At 46.1% G+C, this 18,344-nt stretch overlaps 2 protein-coding genes across 4 annotated transcripts in view; one reads left to right on the top strand and one right to left on the bottom strand.

The window, feature by feature from the left end:
• Positions 1-48: 48 nt before the first annotated feature.
• LOC148056854 (uncharacterized) lies at positions 49-17,308 on the top strand. 3 transcript variants are annotated; one of them, XM_087747720.1, is made up of 7 exons: positions 49-3,017; positions 3,570-3,717; positions 4,355-4,616; positions 12,913-12,980; positions 13,646-13,699; positions 15,244-15,303; positions 15,537-17,308. In XM_087747720.1, exons 2-7 carry the CDS (start codon positions 3,610-3,612, stop codon positions 16,074-16,076), a joined length of 1,092 nt encoding a protein of 363 aa, XP_087603846.1. In that variant the 5' UTR covers positions 49-3,017; positions 3,570-3,609; the 3' UTR covers positions 16,077-17,308. The 3 variants fall into 3 exon arrangements, 1 of the variants encoding a protein (XP_087603846.1); XR_015702323.1 differs by lacking the exons at positions 49-3,017; positions 3,570-3,717; positions 4,355-4,616 and adding an exon at positions 12,317-12,409 and having other exon boundaries at positions 12,765-14,993; positions 15,244-15,398; positions 15,537-15,673; XR_015702325.1 differs by lacking the exons at positions 49-3,017; positions 3,570-3,717; positions 4,355-4,616 and adding an exon at positions 12,317-12,409 and having other exon boundaries at positions 12,765-14,993; positions 15,537-15,599.
• DYNC1H1 (dynein cytoplasmic 1 heavy chain 1) overlaps positions 17,112-18,344 on the bottom strand; it is a 46,438-nt gene continuing 45,205 nt past the window's right edge. Inside the window, exons 77-78 of the mRNA XM_087747717.1 lie at positions 17,939-18,066; positions 17,112-17,488 (exon numbers count right to left, since the gene is read on the bottom strand). Coding sequence (XP_087603843.1) covers positions 17,360-17,488; positions 17,939-18,066 — 257 coding nt within the window. The 3' untranslated portion in view covers positions 17,112-17,359. The remainder of the gene's footprint in view (positions 17,489-17,938; positions 18,067-18,344) is intronic.

The following is an 18,344-nucleotide window of genomic DNA, read 5'->3' as shown; positions in this document are numbered from 1 at the left end:
ATCTTGTTAAATCTGTAGGTAATACTGCCTGCTCCGCAGTGCCACTACAAACGAGTACCACATAAAAGCAGAAGAGCTGGGTAGCTGTCAAAGATCTCAAGACATTTCTCATCTGAAAAACTGATTATTTGCCTCATTAGGTTTGACTGGTGTTGATACTCCAGCAGATTTTTTGAAGACTGCAAATGGAGCCTAGGCTCCATTGTGCTGTACTGAGGCAACGCCTTCGGCACGCCAGGCTAGGTTGTCAGTGCTACCTCATACAGGCTTTCAAGAAATGATGAGGTTGTGCTGCCTTCTGCATTCCTCGGCCCTCCTCTTGGAAGGAGAGGGGTAAAAGGGAATGGGAGTTGCTGCCAGCTCCGGCGAGCTCCCCCTGCCTGCCAGGCACTGGCTTTGGACACAACGTTTGGTATTTAAAATGAGCTTGAGTTCAATGAAGTCATTCAGTTCCGAGCGTCTTGCCCCTGATCTCTCGTAGGTCTTGATTTAGTTTCCTATTTGCATCTGTTGTTGGCTGTTTCGTACCCAATACTTGAGCTCTGTTAGATGCTCTTGTTTTTGTGATAAGGTGAAAGCACGACTGGTTTTGGTAGTAGCAGTGTCTTTCAGGTACCTAAAACAATCCGCTTCCTGCAAGCTCATTGAAAGCAGTAGATGCTATGTGCTTACATCAAAGCAGCACTTGTCTGGGGGCGGGGAGGGTCCACCTTGGGCTTCACTCACCGGACAGAGTGGTGGACACACAGAGCACGGTTCTGCTAGCCCATGCGTTAGGCTGGCCTTTTGGCAGCCACTTCAAACTGGTGTTTTTGCACAGACTGAGGTGCTCGCCGCCTTGCAAATCATTCTGAATTCTTCAAAATGAAATATGTAAGGGACCGTGTAGCAAACCAAAAAACTTCCATACTGCTTACGCAGTTGCTGAAGGCCTGATGTGCCTGAAGGCTGCTGTTTTTCTACAGCCCAACTGTTCCACCGGAAAGGTAGCGGTGTTCCTGGGACGGTGCTTGTACTAGGTGACGTTGCCCTGCTTCAATAGGGAGGTGTCGCAGTAGGAGTGGAGAGAGGAAATGGATGTCGCTTTCCTTCTGTGGTTTACGAAAGGAAACGTGCCTTTCGGGAATGGTTCTCTCCCGCAGCTCCCGGTGCTTTACGTGCCCTGTCACTTGTCCAAAGTTGGTACAAAGCTTGTTCCAGCTCCTAGTGACCAGCGGAACGGCCTCGTGGCACCAGCAACCCGGCCTGAAGTCACGGGTTGCTGAGTGTGGGGCATTTGTCTTCCCCAGCTGCGGTTCTGTGCCATGACACAAAGTGTCCCAAATTGCTTCAAGTTACAGGTATCTCGCAGGGACTGCGGAGGCGGCTGGCGCTTACCACGGCAGTGGCGTAGGCGATGTTAAATGACTTGGGCAGGGAGGCAAGAGGTTTGGTTTCCCCACGCCCCAGCCTGGGGGCTAGGGCAGATCTAGTCACTTTAATAAATATAAATCCCATGCTGCTGGAGGCGGCGTGACCGGGATGAGATGCCTTCAATGCATTCCGTTACCTTCCTGTGCCGTAGTAACGAAGCTACTGTTGCTACAGCAATGAGTATGACATCAAAACAGATGCAGCCTTCTGGCTGGTGAGGAGTTGCACAATTAAAGACGTGGGTACGCGAGCACTGGCTGGCAGTCTGGTGCGCGGCTGACGGAAGCGATCAGAAGGTACGCCCCTCCGTCTCGGTGATGCGCAAACGTTGAAGGCTGTCGGGCTGACAGGTTTCAGCCTGCTTTGGGTAATTTCTCCAAGGCCTCACCGGCAAAAATTCTTAGTGGTTTACCAAAACAAAGGGCTTAAAAGCAGGTGGATTTTAAGATACGTATGTCTTGTGATGAAAATCTTTTTTACAAGACCTTTATAATGTGTAAAACACTGTGAAAATATCTTCCAGTTAGTACGCTGAAATCTAAAATTTACAGTGGCAAAAAAGCTGAAGACAGACTTTTCCAGTTGGTCAGTGAAGTGATGGCCCAAGTCTTTGACTCAAGTCTTTACCTCCCTTGAAAACTAATCTATCTGTTCGAGAAGAATTCAGGTGGAACTCGCAGGTTATCATCTCCAGTATTTCTTGCCGTGAGAACGTGTTGGTGTCTTGAGTCGCCTCCTGCGTTACACTGAGCAGTCAGGCCTTAGCTCGTGCACGAAGGACACGACGACGGCGGGCTTTGCTGTGGCACAGGCTGCGGAGCTCCCCTCTTGTTGCCAGCTTTTTGCTGAAATACGTTTGCTGTCAGAGGTGCCCTCGCCCAGCTCCCTGTTGGAGCAGTTCACAGTCCTCTCATGTTTTGCTGCTGTTTTAGCAGCAGTGAAGTGTTGCAGAGCACCACAGCGGAGTTTAGGAAAGGCTGGGTGTCCTTCACAAGAACTCCATTTTTTTCCGGGCTCTTTGACCCTGCGGTGGGGCTCACGGTGCAGGACTGCCCGGGGCTTACAAGTTCGTTTCGTCTAAGCAGAAATGCGCAACAAAGTTCAGCAAAGGGTTGGGTGCCGATATTAAAATGTTTCTCCTTCTTTGAGCTGCGGGGCAGTGGAGCCAACCACTCTGAATAGCGATTACAGTAAAACTTGGCACAGCTTGGTGCTGCGCTCTCTCCTTGCCTCCCAGTTCAGCGCTTACACCACTGACAATTCGAGGGATCATTAAAGTTCATCAGAACGTTTTCCTATTGATAACAGTCCTTTTGAAATCACGCCAGGGTTCAGGCGCTGGGATGCTGAATTCAGAAGTACCTGGTTCTGCTGCTCTCTCTGGAAGGAAACTATGTGTTTTGGATTTTTGAACCTTAGGAGCCGAAGTGCTGGTGCCCCTGCCGCTCCAGCGAAAGGCTCCCGCCGTTGCGTGCCGTACAGCCTACGTTTCGGGTGGCAGCAGTGAAGAAAAGTAGCTTTCACTGTCCTAGAGACTGCAGCAATCAATTGAACTTGATGGATTTCCAAATGTAACAAGGAAAGGAGGAGAAAAAAATACACAGGTAAATTCTTTGTGAGGAATGAAGGGGGGAACTCTATTCGGTTTTGAAATAAAAATGCATCTAGAATGTGCTATTGATAGCCCACGTCATACATAAACACTGTGAGTATAGCCTTCACGGGCAATGATGTGTCTTGCCGATGAGTCTTTTTTCAGGTATTTTGCATTCATTTACAGCTAACTATGAAATGTTCATTTATTCAGGTTCTTAATTTGTATTTGGAGGTCTTACTTTGACAGTAGAAGCCTTGGCAAATAGATCATTTCAGATGGTCTTCTGCCTGTGCCTAAATTAAACTTTTCTTGTATCAGGATTTGCTTAATAGTGAGGGCACCCTGAAGAAGGAGTGACCTGAATTTCAGATCTGTTTGTATGTTTCTGGTACTTCGTTATGCAGTGATCTTGTGTAAATGTTCTGTACTTTCAACAAAGCAAACCTTACCTAGGAAACACCTGCATAAGTCATACTGGACAATGAAAAGTGATTTCCGAACAAAGATCTGCTTTGGTACTAGCATATTGTATAAAACATTGTATTTTTTAAAAATTAAGGCTAAAAAGAAGAACCAGTGAACGAAACTCCATCCAAAGTATGGCTGGTCCAAGGAGGAGCAGATGGAATTGCATCAGAGGAGCGTTCAGTATCCTTAGCAGCAGCAGCATGAAGAGGAGACGGAGACGCGCGTCCTTTTGTAGCAAGGTGCCATTTCGATGGGGTGATGAGGAAGAGGAGGGTGCGGGGCAGAGGGTGTTTGGTTGTACACTGCACAGGGTTCTCCTGATGTGAACCATTAGCCAAGCACTTCATTATTAGTGCTTTAAAATACACAAGTATGGTTTCCAAGTCTATTTCACTATGCCATTTTTTTCTTACCCATTTATGGCTGGTTGTAAATGATATTGTTGAGTTGCCTTTCTGTATTAGAAAAAAACACAGTCCATAATAGTTTTTAAATCAAAAAAACTCCTCATTTTTTCCCCAGGAGAGACCTTTTCAAATACTGTTCCACTAGTTTTTCCTGAAACAGTATTTCAAAAGCTGTTAACTGGCTTCTGTTGCAAAGTAGAAGTTACATAAAAAGATGTGGAGAGTGATTTAGGAAACTAACGGTGACAGTCTCCGCCGCACAGTGCCCCCGAGGGTTGTGCTCTGCTTGCCAAAACGCCCGCTCTCCAGCGATCTTGCTTTGCCTTCGCTGGCCCCTGTGGCAGACAGTTTTGTGCGCTGGAAGCCTGCAGGACACCTCGCACCCAGACATCGCTCAGTGGTTCCTTTGGTGGGAAAGGGACCTGGTAGCACAGAACTCACCTCTTTACTTGGAGTAATTTTATTTTAGTTTTTAGATGCTTATTGTGGTTGCTCAGAAGATGGATCACTTCATGCAGACTGCGGTATGAATTTCACTAGCGGTAAACACCAGAAGGGAATTAAACCTCTACACAGCATGCCAGAGGCAGCAGATTTGAGAGATGTTTTCCATTTAGAAGATCCACAACTTGTTCTTACACCTGGAAACTCAGTCCTGCCAGTTAGAGAGTCCCACAGTGATATTTGTGTGGAACCAGAAAATGATTTTCAGACACCAATGGAAATAATTGGTAAGGAGACAGCTGCTGTTCCATCAAAATTAGTGGATTCATGTGAACTATCTCAGAAATCTAGAACTACTGCAGAGTCCGAATGGCCCCGGGTGCCTGAATGCCCTTCACCCATGGAGGTCGAGCCTTCAAGATCTGTGGGATTTCTAGAAAACTCTGTTACAGCTGCTCTGCTACCAGTGTGGGACGGTGACGTCTGTGAGCAAAGAGCAAACGTTTCCAATTCTAGAATGTACTGGTGAAAAATTAAGGAAAAAACTTTCATGTGCCCTAAAGTAGGTATGGCAATAACAATAATAATAATATCCATAATACTTAGTCCTGTCATTAATGTACCGTAAAATTTCTGAAGTTATCCTAAGGTTCCTTTGTGCAGTGGTTGAAGTCGTGTAGTACAATTAAAGCTTCAAAATCATCATTGTTACGGATAGGGCTGGGTCCTGCTTGCTTCATGAAATCCCGTGGTAGATCCACGCTGAATCTATACATCCAGGAAACTACAGCTAAGGGCCTTGAAAAGTCTAGGGGATTAAGAAGGACCAAGTCCATCTGACTCTCCCCATTATTGCTGTCTCTCTTAGGATGTTAAGAGAAGCACTGGTTGATGGGGTTGGGAAGGCAAGGCTTCTGGGAAGAGCCACCCCCTCCTTCAGACTTTTTCTAGGGAAACAGGAGCACAGGTTCAGCTAGATGTAGAAATACTTTTTTTTTTTTTTTTTTTAATTAAGAGTAATGCAGGGGATGATGTGATGAGGTATGTATGAATGACTGGGATATTCTTGTTGCCTCGTCTCCCAGGTTGTTACTGAGGCACTGAAAGTGGGACTGCAAAGGCAGTGTGCTGCTGTTGCTCATTTTCTTCAGGTTCTTCGGTGGCTGAGCTAGCGAGTTTGCCATGCTCATCCCTTCTAGAGTTAATTACTTAAAGGCATTTGCTGTGTTTTAGCAATTTGGAACAACATACTTGATTTTAGTCATTTTCTAAAACGCAGATATTAGTTTTGGTCAAAGCTTATACATGTTGAGGCAGATCTGAAGATGAAGCATTAAGAAATTAGGAAATACACCTCCTGGTCCCGTGGTATTCTGTCCCTGTGGTCAGAAAAGGTACCTGGCATTTGACAGTGCCCTGAGAGAAGGAGAGGCATTTTTTATTTTTCTACTGTAAGTTGTACAAATATGTATGTGTACAGCATCTTCATTCCCAAGGGCTCCCAGCTGACGTATGAACTATTATTTCCAGCACTCCAGCTAAAGATGCCCGGCTCCATTCCTGAAGCAACGCTGTGCGAAGTGAAAGGGGAGCAGGTTCAAACACAGTGGGGCCAGTCCTTGTAAGCACCTGCCGTGGAGCCCCGTCGGTCCCTTCTGTTCTGCTCGCGAGGCGAGCACGAGATACGTTTCCTGACAGTACACCCAAGCAGGATTTCAGCAGCTGCTGGGCCAGGACATATGAAAATGCTCCGGGAAGCTAAGCCAAATGCTAAGGCTGTTGCACAAGGCAGATCCCTAAGGGAGGGTCGTGCTGGCTCGGTGAAGACGTTCCTTGCAGATGCTGACTTTGACTCTTAATGCTGTCAGCATGTACTGCAACACTAGGGACCAGGTGCACCATTTCAGTCTGAAATTAGATCCTGAGCAGCAGATGATAACAGGCTGTAACATTCATTGAATGGAGTCATAAGAATTAAGAGTTTTCCTCCTGCTCAGTTCTCCGTGAGTCTCCTGTGCTTTTCCTCCAGTCTGCTTTCCAGTGAGCAATAAGAAAGCAAGACAAACCCTATAAACACCTGTGATTCCCATGCATGGTTTGGCCAAAAATGATTTCCAGGCTTTCTTTTCCTGAAGAATGAGATAATAGATTTGTTCTGAATCCTCATGCCACTTTTGCCTGGCTGAAGGGGTGAATTTGGGGATCCATGGAATATTGATACCTTCAGATAGAAAAAGGGCGCATTCGTACCGTCTTGTTCTGTGAACACTGCTGTCACCCTGCGGTCCTGTTATACCTGTAGGATCCCACAGACCCCAGCCAAAGTGAGAGAGCTCTGTAATTTTAAACTGAAAAGCTTTCAAATTTGAGCTGCTGGTAGCAAGGCAGTTCCAGTTCCAGAGTGAGTCTAGGCTGAGCGCAGATGCTTCACCTGGAGCTTGGCAGTCTCACCTGAGCATATGGATCAAGCTTACTGCATGGTCACTGGTCAAGGGGCTTTGAAAGGTTTCCTAAAACTTGCTAACCAGTCTTGCTTATTGCAAGAACTCAGCTTAGCGCTCGCCCAGTTTACAAAGCCCCTGCTCAGCTTTTGTGCTGTCCACCCTGCCTGTCTAAACAGCAGTACAACCGTAATATTTAACAGGAAAGGCTGAAACTGCAAACAAGTGGCTGACTGATGTATTGTATTCCTCAAGTGATGCTAATGCATCCCTGGATGTTCAGTTTGCATGAAATCCACTGGAAGTAGCAAAAATAAGCAATATTCATCCCCAGAAGCCATGCACATATCCAGGCAAGTAAGAACTCCACATGCCAGAGAGCAGGCGGCTTTCATTAAATAGGCCCCAAAATTCGGCAAAACCTTAAAGTAAAATTAAAGCGGGGCAGAACATACGTAAGATAAGTCTCCAGAGTAACCTTTGTCCTTCACCTGATAGGATTAGATCACATTGCACATTGGAAACAGCAACGCCTTTGGCGTGGATGTACGTGTGGGGACGCCGGAGCTGCTTTGTTCAAAGACTTTGCCGCGTTACCGCCTGCAGAGCACGCTGAGAAATCGGTCCAGCAGCCCAACTGCGGCTCTTCGGGCAGGTGGGCTGAGGTGTGTCAGCCTTCAGTTCGACTCCACATCCCACTTTCTTCAGATGATGCAACTACTGATGAAACTGAGCTAAGAGGAGGAATGTACGGAGGCTATTTAAAAAAAAACCAAACATATTAGTCACATATAACTGGGGTTTTAGGAGAGGGAGCCTGCGTATGCACACTCTGATCACCTTCCTTGCCTCCTCAGTATCCTAATTACGAAACCCCGGTCTTGTACCTTAGGAGGTGGCTGAGGGAACGGGGGCAGCCAAAATGCCTTACTCCTACAGCCTCAAAGGAAAGCAGGGGATGTGGACGCTTCAGCGACATTACTATAAAATACTTCATCTTCAGAACAGCATCCACCTCTCAAAGAAATCTATGGGTGGGTGACTAAAGAGCTGTATCTCAAGTAAGGCAAAATATTTCCTCTCCAGTATGCACGAACAAACTTGGAAGTAAACCAGCAGTAGTCCAGCCAGTATTTAAAAATGAAATTCCCTCTCCAAATGCCAGCATGGCTTCCTGGGTTATTAATACTCTGCTACAGCGAGATGTTTGGTTTTATCTTTGTTTTGAGAAAATGCGGTGTCTTTCCTCTTCCCTGGCCAACTGTGACATTCCGAAGGCAGATTAAAGAAAACCAGCATTACACCTACATTTTGCAAGTGGGAAAACAAGATTTAAAAAAGGCTGACGTGATTTTTCCAAGGTCAATGATTCCATGCCCCAAGACACAAAAAAAATAGTCAAGAACCAAAGCTATGTTTTCTAACCTCCAGTTCAGGTCCCCAGGTGATGCTGCCCCTTACGTGCAAGAGAAAACTAAGAATCTTATCAACTCCTTATGATTTTGGTACCATGTAATATCCAGTATTTTGGATATGGTTCCTTGGGAGTATTCAGAAGGTCTGCCTCTGAGTGTAGCACTTCTGTACTCACAGACCGGAGGCACCAAGGACATTTCTTTGTCTCCCACACCCTTCTGGCGTGCATCACGGGGAGAAGACTTCATGAAGATAGGAACGAGATGTTGTTATGTGGAAAGAGCTGTGAGTACAGGAACTTAAAGGCTGCCTTCGCTCTCTCTTTTTATTTTTGTGAAGAACTACCAGCCATATATTAACAATAAGAGGAGCCGTAGCACTTCTTGGGGTAAGCTGCGGGAATGAGGAAACCGCAGCAACAGTTGTTTGGCCGTACTTCCAGTCATATACTGCACCGTATGTACAAGTGCATATGAAGTAAAGGATAAAGCCAATTTCTGTTCTGCAAAACAGCTGTAAACTGTGCTTTTAATGGCTTTGCTCACAGCTTGATTTTAATAGGAAGTGGAGCCTGAAAGATTTCCTCCGCTGCTTATAGGCAGAAACATGCAGCGTGAGACGAGACCTGGCAGTTCTGCAGCATCTTGTTTCTAGCTTCCCACAGCACTCCCAGGCTTGACTGAAATGTTCGTGATTAGCGTTCAGCGGTGGGTTGACCAAAAGTCAAGGTTTGACAGCTGCAGACCTTCATTCTCTGATCTGCACTTGCTTCATCTGATGAACTTAATTTGGATTATCTTGTTTCAATTTTTCCCTATTGCAAATGAAGTAAAACCCCTTTCACTACAATACAATCCCATCTTGCATTTTTTAAAATGTTTTATGCAGGAAAGACATGATTCCTAAGCTTTAAATAGCACAAGCAATACTGGTGTTGGGCTTCATCGCCATATGGCAGTTCCAGCAGTACCTGAGGATCAAACTTTGGAGATAGGCATTGCCCTCCAAAGACGACTCATAGTAGGACAGGTGTGTGCTTCTGTCAAGCCCTCTGCCAAAATTAATAGAAAAATCTCTGCTCGTTCTGATCCTCCCGGAGGTGCCCTGTGGATAATCCGTCTTGTCGTTGGCTGGCAGCTGGAGGGGCAGCAGCAGCAGGAGCAGATGAGCCCCTACAGCCATAGAGCCACCGGGAGAGGTGGTGGCTGTTGGGGGGCAGGGTGACGCTGGTCTGAGAGTAAAGGGAGAAAAAAGCAGTAGAAAGTGTCGCCTGGGCTCTTTGGGCAGGGTGGAAACCTGCTCTTATGGAAGGGCTGTGGCTTTAAGGAGAAAGACTGATCTTGCTTCATCTTGGCCTTCAAAGATCAAGAGCTCATTCCGTTTTTTTCCTGAGAGGTCACCTTCTCCCGTCCCCATGAAGAAAAAGTATTATTTGCTTGATTGCTTTGGTTTCAGCCTGCTTATCAGACCGCAAACCACAGCTGGAGCACCCAGGTGGCCGCAGAGCTGCATGCGGAGAGCCAAAAGCCCCAGTTCATCCTGTGCTTTTTGCATTTCTTACAGCAGGAGGTTTGCTTGGAACAAGGTATCTGTGAGTCAAACATGGGTCCCTCTTCACAGCGCACAGATACAATCTGCAGCTAAATGAAAATCACTTCCATTGACTAACAGGAGGTATTCAAGGTTATTAATTAATAATTCAAGATGAACATTAACTGCCTCCTAAATCTGCTCCCAAAGACAGCAGTCCTGGCTGCTCTGCAGACAAGAAGCGAGACACGGCCCTTCCCGGGCGGACACGCAGCCTCGGGCAGCCTCTGCTCCAGCCTTAGTGTCTGCTCTGCAAAAGCTGCGCTCTGCTGGCCCCAGCCCCAGAGCTTTAAGTTTTTTTCATCTTGGACAAATGAGTTTTCTAAGGTTTTTCCTCCAGCACATCTCACAGCAGACAATCATCTAGCGTGTTTTGTCTCTGCATAGAAGTCAACTGCATTTCAAACGGCAGGGGGGATTATGTTTTTAAGGAATGACGGAGAGGCACGTGTGATTTATTAGATGGAAAGTTGTAACGTAGAGGCTGAACTGATCTGCTGAGAGAGGCTTTCACAGCACTGGCCTCCTGGGGGCAGCCGGTGAAGCAGTGAGACAGCGGGCACCCGAGGAGAAGGAGCTATGACTCCTTTGGAAACAGGCGACGAAGCGTGTTATTACCTACGTTCTCGTCTGGCCAGGTAGCCTGGGCTCGGGAAATTAGAGCTACCTGGGGCTGGCACAAGGGCTGTGCAGGGTCAAGGGCTTTTTGCAAGAGCGACGAGGAGAGCCAAGACACTGAGCAGCAGTGCAGTAAATGCTTGCAATAAGCAGCCCAAGCGAGCACTTCTGTGCCTCTGGAACCCTCCAGCTGCCCTCCTTGTTCATGCTGCACCAGCCGCATCTGGCTGAAGGCTGCCCTGCCTTGGCGATGGCATTATGTGCGTGCTTTGGAAAGTGGAACCCCAAAAATCTTTCTTGGAAATCTGTTGTCTGACTGTGCCCCTGCTGCCCGACCCCTGCCCAGCCGGGTGCTGGCAGTGGGTTTGTTGTGCAGTCCTTGGGCTGGTCTCAACCTTGCAGTCACCATTTCCCCTGTAATCCCTGGCAGACCAACAGTTAGTTCTCTTAAGCCCCAGGTGCCGCGGCCTTGTTGCTAACATCTGTTGCCTGTAAAGCATCAGTAGCTAATTTTGAGCAGGCTTTTGTGGGAGAAACGACTCCAAGCCATGTGTTTGGATTAAGGATGATGATTGCATGCACTCATTCAACTCAGCTGGCACGGCAGGCACTAACAGTGCTGCTTAGCTCCACCTCGCTGGGGGATGCTGGATGAGACTTTTGGCTGCCCTGTTTTGTTTTGAAAGTGGTTGGAGAATCCAAAGAGAGGCAGTAACCATCAGATGGTCCTGGCCTGGGTAGAGAAGGTAAGGAGATGGCAAAGGAGGTGTCTGGGAGGAAAAGAGATGTGTGCCCCTGGTTGTAGCTCAGCTGGTGGCAGAAGGCTGGCGAAGTTCGTGAGCTGCTTCCACTGCAGCTGCTCTCACTGTCACCTCCCCAGGGCCTTCCTCCTGTGCCTTTTCAGAGTGACAACCCACTGCTGGCCCCAGTGAGATGCTTGTTTTACTGAGGCTTTTATACTCATTGTAAAATTAATCTAAAACAATAGCACCTGCTGCATTGTGCAGGAAGATGCAAGAAAGCTAGATAGGAAGGAAATAATGGGAAGAAGAGGAATTTGATTTGAGAAAGTAAACAGAATTAGTTCCTCATTTCCCTACAAAAACGAAGAGAAGAAGGGGAATGGAGATGTGGCCTTTAAAGGGTCAAATCAGCTCTAGTTCTTTGTGAAAAATGGGCCTGAGTCATAGTTCTCAGATAAATCTGAAAAAATACTATTCCTTGTATTTAAAAATAGCAAAATTGTTGTTCCTTTTCTTAGCGAGCGATGGCAAGTAAGGGTGATGCTATCTAAGACCTCCAAATCACATGTGGTGGATTGTAAGTGATTAAGAGAGATGCTTAGAAAGCACTGTGCGTCCGAGCACAACTGTCTAGCCAACAGATGGGAGATGGTCTGCTGCAGCAAAGGGCAGGAGGAAACGCCTTTGGGTGTCCTGGCCGCCCCTGGAGGGGGCGGGTGGTTTTCCCGTTGACTGCTGACGATCTTCCCTCAGCCTGAAGGTCGCCTGAACAAAATGGGGCTACAGGCGATGAATTGGTGAGAGTGGAGGGAGAGCATGGCGTCTCTGGCCAGCAGACCTTGCAAACTCAGCTGTAGATGTGTGTGCACGCCTGCATATACATGTGCTTTATATATACGCACTTGGAGAAGCGTAATGAGTAGAGGACTCAAACTGCCAGGCTATTTTGTGCGTGTTTCCACTCCCCACAGTCAGCTCTGGGGATCCCACCATGAAGAGCAGTCCGGAGCTGCCAGCAGTGGCACAGCGTGCTTTCACAGGAGCACTTTTCTCTCTTTATTCCTTGCTTCACTCCCATCTTTTTTGAACGAGCGAAGCTTCCAGGCTGGGGGAGGTGAGCGGGGCATGTGGAGAGGCGGGGGCAGAGGTGGGGCAGCCAGGGGCCCAGGCCTATAAAGCTGGAGGAGGGCGAAGGCACTGGGAGCAGGATGGCCTCAGCTGAGAAGAGGCAGCGGCGGAGGAAGCGGTGTGGGGCTGGGCAGCCCATGGAGGGTACGGGGAGAAGGGAGCGCCCTGGAGCAGAGCCCGGTTTGGGGGTGGCATACGGGGACCGGGTGCCAGGGCGGGAGGGCTGGGACAGAGGGCTGGCTCTCGGCATGGCTTTGCGTTTGTCCCCCTCTAGTCTGGTTTGATGTCTTGAGTGCAAGTACCTCTTTGAGGGTTCAGAAAACTTGTAGTGCCTTTAAAAAAAAAAAAAGGGAAAAGAAAAAAAATCTGCTTTACAGAGTATAAGCTTCTCTTAAAAAAAAAATAAAAATTTCTTTTTTCATGCTGCGTGAAGGACCAGTGAATCAAGTCACTATTTTGGCAAAAGACAGTAGCTGCTTCTTGTTTGTTTTCTAAACAGAAGCTGCCTTTGATTGAGAACTCAACACAGACCTTGTGGAGGACTGAGCGACCTTTCTAGCACAAAGGGAGTTACCATGTCGGGGCAATTTATCTGTGAGAGGATTTTCTCTAATATGTGCTTTCCTACCCTCTGCCTGTTTCAGTAGATGCTCAGGAAATGAAGGATTCTGTTAAAAGCCCAGACTACATAGAAAGACTGGCACGTAAATACATGGTAACTTTTTTCTAATTGCTGCTGCTGCTGCTTCTTCCCTAGTAAAATGTAATTTAGAAAGTGTTAGCTGCTTTGTCATTAGCTGCTAGTGCAGCTAGCTGTGCTGGAAGAGTGCATGAAGAACATGTGTGAAAGAATTAATTCAAATGGTGTCACCTGCAAAGAAATAGAAAGGGGGAAGGGAGCTGTTCCACTCCTGTGCTGCGGCCCCGGGAGCGAGGGGGCTCTTTGTTTGTGGGGGCTCTGTAGCAAGAGCTTCGGAAAAAATGAGGATGTCGTTTCAGTCATGTATCTGCAGTTACATTTCTGAGATGTAGGCCCACCACAAGCAAAGAAACAAACAAAACCTCAGTGCAAATCAAAAAAACATTTTGTAAAGTTATTTACGGACCTGGGATTACTGTTCCTAGCAAATGCAGGGCATGTTCTGGATAGCTTCCCGTTATATTTTTTTTTTGGAGGAGACTTCTATTTTTCCCATATGTCTCACTTGCACAACCCAACCAGCACCACAAATGTGGGATATTTGGAAGGACAAGCTGGCTTCAGATGGGAAAGCTTTGGAGAAAGACAGCATCTGCAGTTTGTACTGGAAGTTCAGCTTCAACCTGAAGCTGTGGTAACTTCTGCTTTCAGTAGCATTTCTTTCCCTTCCTCCTCTGCAGCAGAAGTGCATAGTAGAGTCAAGTACGGAGTCGGAGTCTGAATCCAGCGCGGAGGTAAGAACCGACTCCCTGAAGCATTTTGGTGATGAGATTCCCTGGTGGGTATCCAGCTCTTCCTTCAGTCTCAGTAGGGAGAGTCTGAGGCGTGGTTGCTGGGGTTGTTGGTTTTGTGACTGTAAAAGGAAAGGGGAAAAAAACCCCAACAACGCCAAACCCAGCACTATTCTATCCATCAGGCTCTTCCTTACAACTGCTATTAATTTTACCAAAACTGATTCTGGAGGGATGAGGCAGGAAAGCGCCGGTGTTTTAGGCAGACAAATGCAGCATAGGCACCTCTCTGCTAACAAGTGCTTAAAGCTGAACTGGGTTGTTTCTGAGGGGTAACTTTCAGCAGCTCTGGTCCAGCGGGATTTCTACGGCTCTGGGTGGAGAACCTCTGTCTTGTTTTGGCTGGGATTAAGGGGGCAGCTCCGTTGCTGTGGCAGGTACTTATGAATATTGGTAACTTCCTGAACGTTGTTCTGTCAAACCAGTGCATTTAATGTTGATGGAAAAAAGACCTGATCCTGGAGTGGAGAACTGAATACTTAATTTCTGGGTAAAGGTCTTCAGAATTGATGCTCGTGGTTAGCCCGTGCGAATCGCTGTGCTCTGTGGCCGAGAGCTGTCTGCCAGGAACCTGCCACCGCTTTCCCTTCCAGAAGGCACAGGGGAAGCTGGAGGTGTCCGTGGCCGCCTCCTGGGAGGAACGAGGCTGAAGTCCAGCTGGCTGCCTGCACCCTGACGGCTGGGCTGGGTGGAAGGGGGGCTGGCAGAGGTGCCAGCCTGCACAAAGAGCTGGCTGCTCTCAGCGAGGGTGCTGAGGCAGGGGCCGGGCCAGGCCTGGGGGACTTCTGGGCTCTTTGGAGCTTTTCTTTTGGAGCTCTTTGGGGTTTTTTGTTGGTTTTTGTTGTGTGTGGGTGGGGGTTTTTTTTTGTGTTTTTTTGTTTTTTTAATAGACCCAGACTATAAGCACTCTTTCAGAATGATGCACTTCTCAAGCATAAATTCATGAAGAAATTCTTGGTCCAGGTCTGTGTAACCACATGGGGGAGTGACACCTGAAACCTCGGTGTTGCAGCAGCAATACTGAGACCGATTGAAAGGCCTTGGTTTGATGGTGCTAGTTACAGACCTCTCCAAGGGACAACAGATTTGTAATCCAACTAACAAGGAAGAATTTCGGATCACCCCTGTGTAAAAGAGCAAAAAGGGACCTGAGTGGGAGGGAAGCCCTCTAAACTCTAAATTGTATCTTGTCTACTATTAGTTAAATGCTGATTTGGCTTACTTCTCTGGTGGTAAGGTATAAAATTACTCATTGTTCTCTTTATAGCAATGTTTTAAGTGCAGTAAGACCATAGCTCTCCTCAGTCTCCTTATTTTAGGCCAACTTTACCAGGCCTTTCACTGTTAGACTGAGATGCACCTTTTACTATCTTTTAGCAAGGGGAAAATCTGGCTGCTTCTTCTCTAGGATTCTTACTCTGGTTTTACTTTGATCAATAACGCATAGGAAGGTGCTTCATAAACCTGTGTCAACTTCTCTTAAATAGGTCCTGCCTAGCCCACTTGCTGGAGGACTCAGGAAAGCAAGGGACTCCAGGGGACTGCAAGTAGGTTTGATTATGCAGCAGCCTTGCTCTCAGTGTAGCGTCCAAAAATTTAAAATATAGGTGGAAATGTGTGGATAAACAGAAAAACTTCCACAGTAAGTCTGTGACTTACGTTGTAAGTGGTTTTAAAGCCCACTGTGTGCTGCCTCTTGTGTTGTTTGTTGTGGTTTTTTTTTTTTTTTTTTTAATGGACAAATAAGCATCCACTGTATTTAGGGAGACCTTTATTTTAGTTTTTAGATCCTTATGATGGTGATTCAGAAGATGCATCCATTCACTCTGACTGCAGCTCGAGTTCTTTAAGTAGCATGAAAGTTGCACCATGGGCGAATGGTGCCCCAAAAGCAATGGCTCTGGAGGATGCGGACAGTTCTGAAGATGGGGAGTCCTTCCCTAAACCTCCAGACTGGCTCTGCCCAGAAACAACAGTCGGTGAAATTCAGACAGTAAATGACTGTAAAGCACCCCCGGAACTTCCTAGCCCAGAGAAGGATTTCCCGAGAAGCCTGTTGCAATCATCTGACCTGAGGAGAGCCACAGAAGCATTTACCTCCATGTGGCTGACACCTGATCATTCCTTACTGATGAGCGTTAACCCTTCGGCCTCTGCAGACCTCCTTGCAAGCCCAGGGAGCAGTGCTCCACAGCCCACGCTCACAGCTGGCTGTGATGGCACCATGGCCAAACATGGCCTCATTAAAAGAAAACCAGGGATTTCCATTCCAGAGGGCATTAGTGAAAAACTAAGAAGAAAGAAATTACGTGCAACTTAATCTGAGGTATGAATAAATCATTGGACAAACTGTTCTGAAGAATGAACCTGGTAGAGATTTCTTTTGCAGATGGTACCTGAACCAAACAATAGGGAGAGTATTTTCTATTTAGTAGCAAGTATTTTCTGTTTTAGCAACTAGTGGGCACCAACTGAAACAAGCATGTGAGGCAGGCTGAGGAAACAAATCTTCCTCCCCGCATAGGCCTGTGCTGTAGAACCACTTATCACAAAAAATACTAGAGTTGATGCAGGTTCAGAAAGTCACTGCTTTCATAGGAGAAATCACTGGAAGGAAGGCGCTCCTGAGATTTCTGTTTTGTGATTGAAAAGCTATGCACCTGTATTCTTCCTGTGCATCTTTGAACACTTGGTACTAGCCACTGTTAGAGAAGACAGTCGTTGTGACAGGTTGGTCAGAAGGGCAGAAATGCTTACCCAATGAACTTAGGATCAGAGAAAGCATGTGAATAACCCAAACCATTACAACAACCCAAGCAATCAGCAGGAACTCTCACCTCCCCTAATTTGGTAACAGTTGGGGATATGCAAGTCTCCAAAATAAGATTGTAACTCCTTGTTTAAGCATTTAATACTATCCTCCTGGGCTTAATGAGACATGAAACTGGAGCCTTATTTCACCATAAAAGCAGCTTAAGAAAGAGGAAGCCCTGTGGGTCAATAGGACAAGAAAGTCTTTTTTAGGATACTCTAGCTTCTGAATGCATCTCAGCAGCTGTGTAAAACCAGGTTACTTCAAGCAAGAGCCAGTTCATTGCAAATAATTCATGCAATGTCATCAGATGTCATAGCAGATAATGTCAGGCTTTGTGTCTTACTGCACTGAAGACTTACATTCCAAGGTTCTTTTTACTGGAGGTTAGCTGAACCAGCTGCTGAGTGAGCTGTATGAAGGTCAACAATATGCTTGAATATTGACTTATTACTTGTTATTCTCTGAAAAGATCATAGGTACATTTTTTCCAGACCAAAAAAATCATCGTAAGAATTATATTTCCAGAAATAGAGGCAAAAGTCTTGCTATAGATTTTATTTCATATAACATGATCCATCAAATATCGCATCTACCAATAACCATCTAAAACTCCCATCCAATTCTCCTTCGAAGAAATCTAGCCTACCAGCTTTCCAATGCCCTGCCCCTTCTTTCTAGTCAACTTAACACAAATCCATCTGAACATCTAACCAGGTTACAAAAGTATGGGTGAATACTACATAGAAGACTGACAATTACTACAGCATTTCCAGTCAAAACAAATCTTTTCACTCAGTGCAGAGAACTGCAACGCCACGTTCATAGAAGCTACGAGGGTCTTCCTTGGTAGCTATTTCGAAGTCAACCGTGAAAATCAGATCAGCACGAGTGAAGTTCAGATAAACTGGTAAAGTAACCTGGTGAAAAACATGAATATGAAAGAAGTTATGTAAGGCAGCTGAAGAGCATAAGAAGTTTCTATAATACTACATGGTATTTATGAGATGGGAATTTAGTCTCAGATAACTCAATACCCAAAATATGAGAAAAAAACCAGGCAGGCCTAATAAATTTCACCTAAAGCACAGTCGCCTTTACAGGTATAAATTCGAGGTTTGGCCTGAACAGCATTAGTGTTTGTGGATGTCTCTCCTTCTTATGTAGCTACAGAGGAAACGCCCAGTCAATGCTAGGTCTGTTTGCTGCTAGCCTGGAATTTAGGTATCAGCCGACACTGAGAATATCAGAAAAGAACAATTTGATTTGTGGTTGTGGTGCCCGAAAAAAGTATCCATAAAGCTTCAGGAAATTACTAGGTAGATCTAATTATGATAAAAATAATTTTAAAAAGAACTCTCAATACTTACAACATTTGCTTTTTTATCAGCATTTGTCTGCTTGATCCAGCGAAGCTGTGTAATGGGCAGTACAGTTGAAATAGCATTCGAAAGAGACAGCTTGTTGTTACTGCATGTAGCTCCCTGAAGCTTCAGGCCTGTGAAGTGAAATACACTTGGGAGTTCTAAGAGCTTTCATACACCCAGACAAAGACTGTCTCCCTATGCATCATTTAAATGCTGTTGAAGTCCACTAAATGAGAGGTAAGTATTTCGTATCGCAAAATAAAGAGGCCGATACCGCTTAAATATATACTGACCTGAGTCTTGATATTTATTAGCATCCTAAGTTCTTCCCTACTAACTAATATCAAACTAATCTTTAAACCACTTCAGAAAATGTGTATTAACTTTTGCAATAGGATCTTCTTCTTTT

Source organism: Nipponia nippon, unplaced genomic scaffold (genome assembly GCF_047370975.1).
Source record: "Nipponia nippon isolate SJK-2023a ecotype South Korea unplaced genomic scaffold, ASM4737097v1 scaffold_11, whole genome shotgun sequence".
Lineage (NCBI taxonomy): Eukaryota > Metazoa > Chordata > Aves > Pelecaniformes > Threskiornithidae > Nipponia > Nipponia nippon.
Note: the sequence above shows the minus strand (reverse complement) of the source record. Positions and strands in the feature narration are given on the sequence as shown.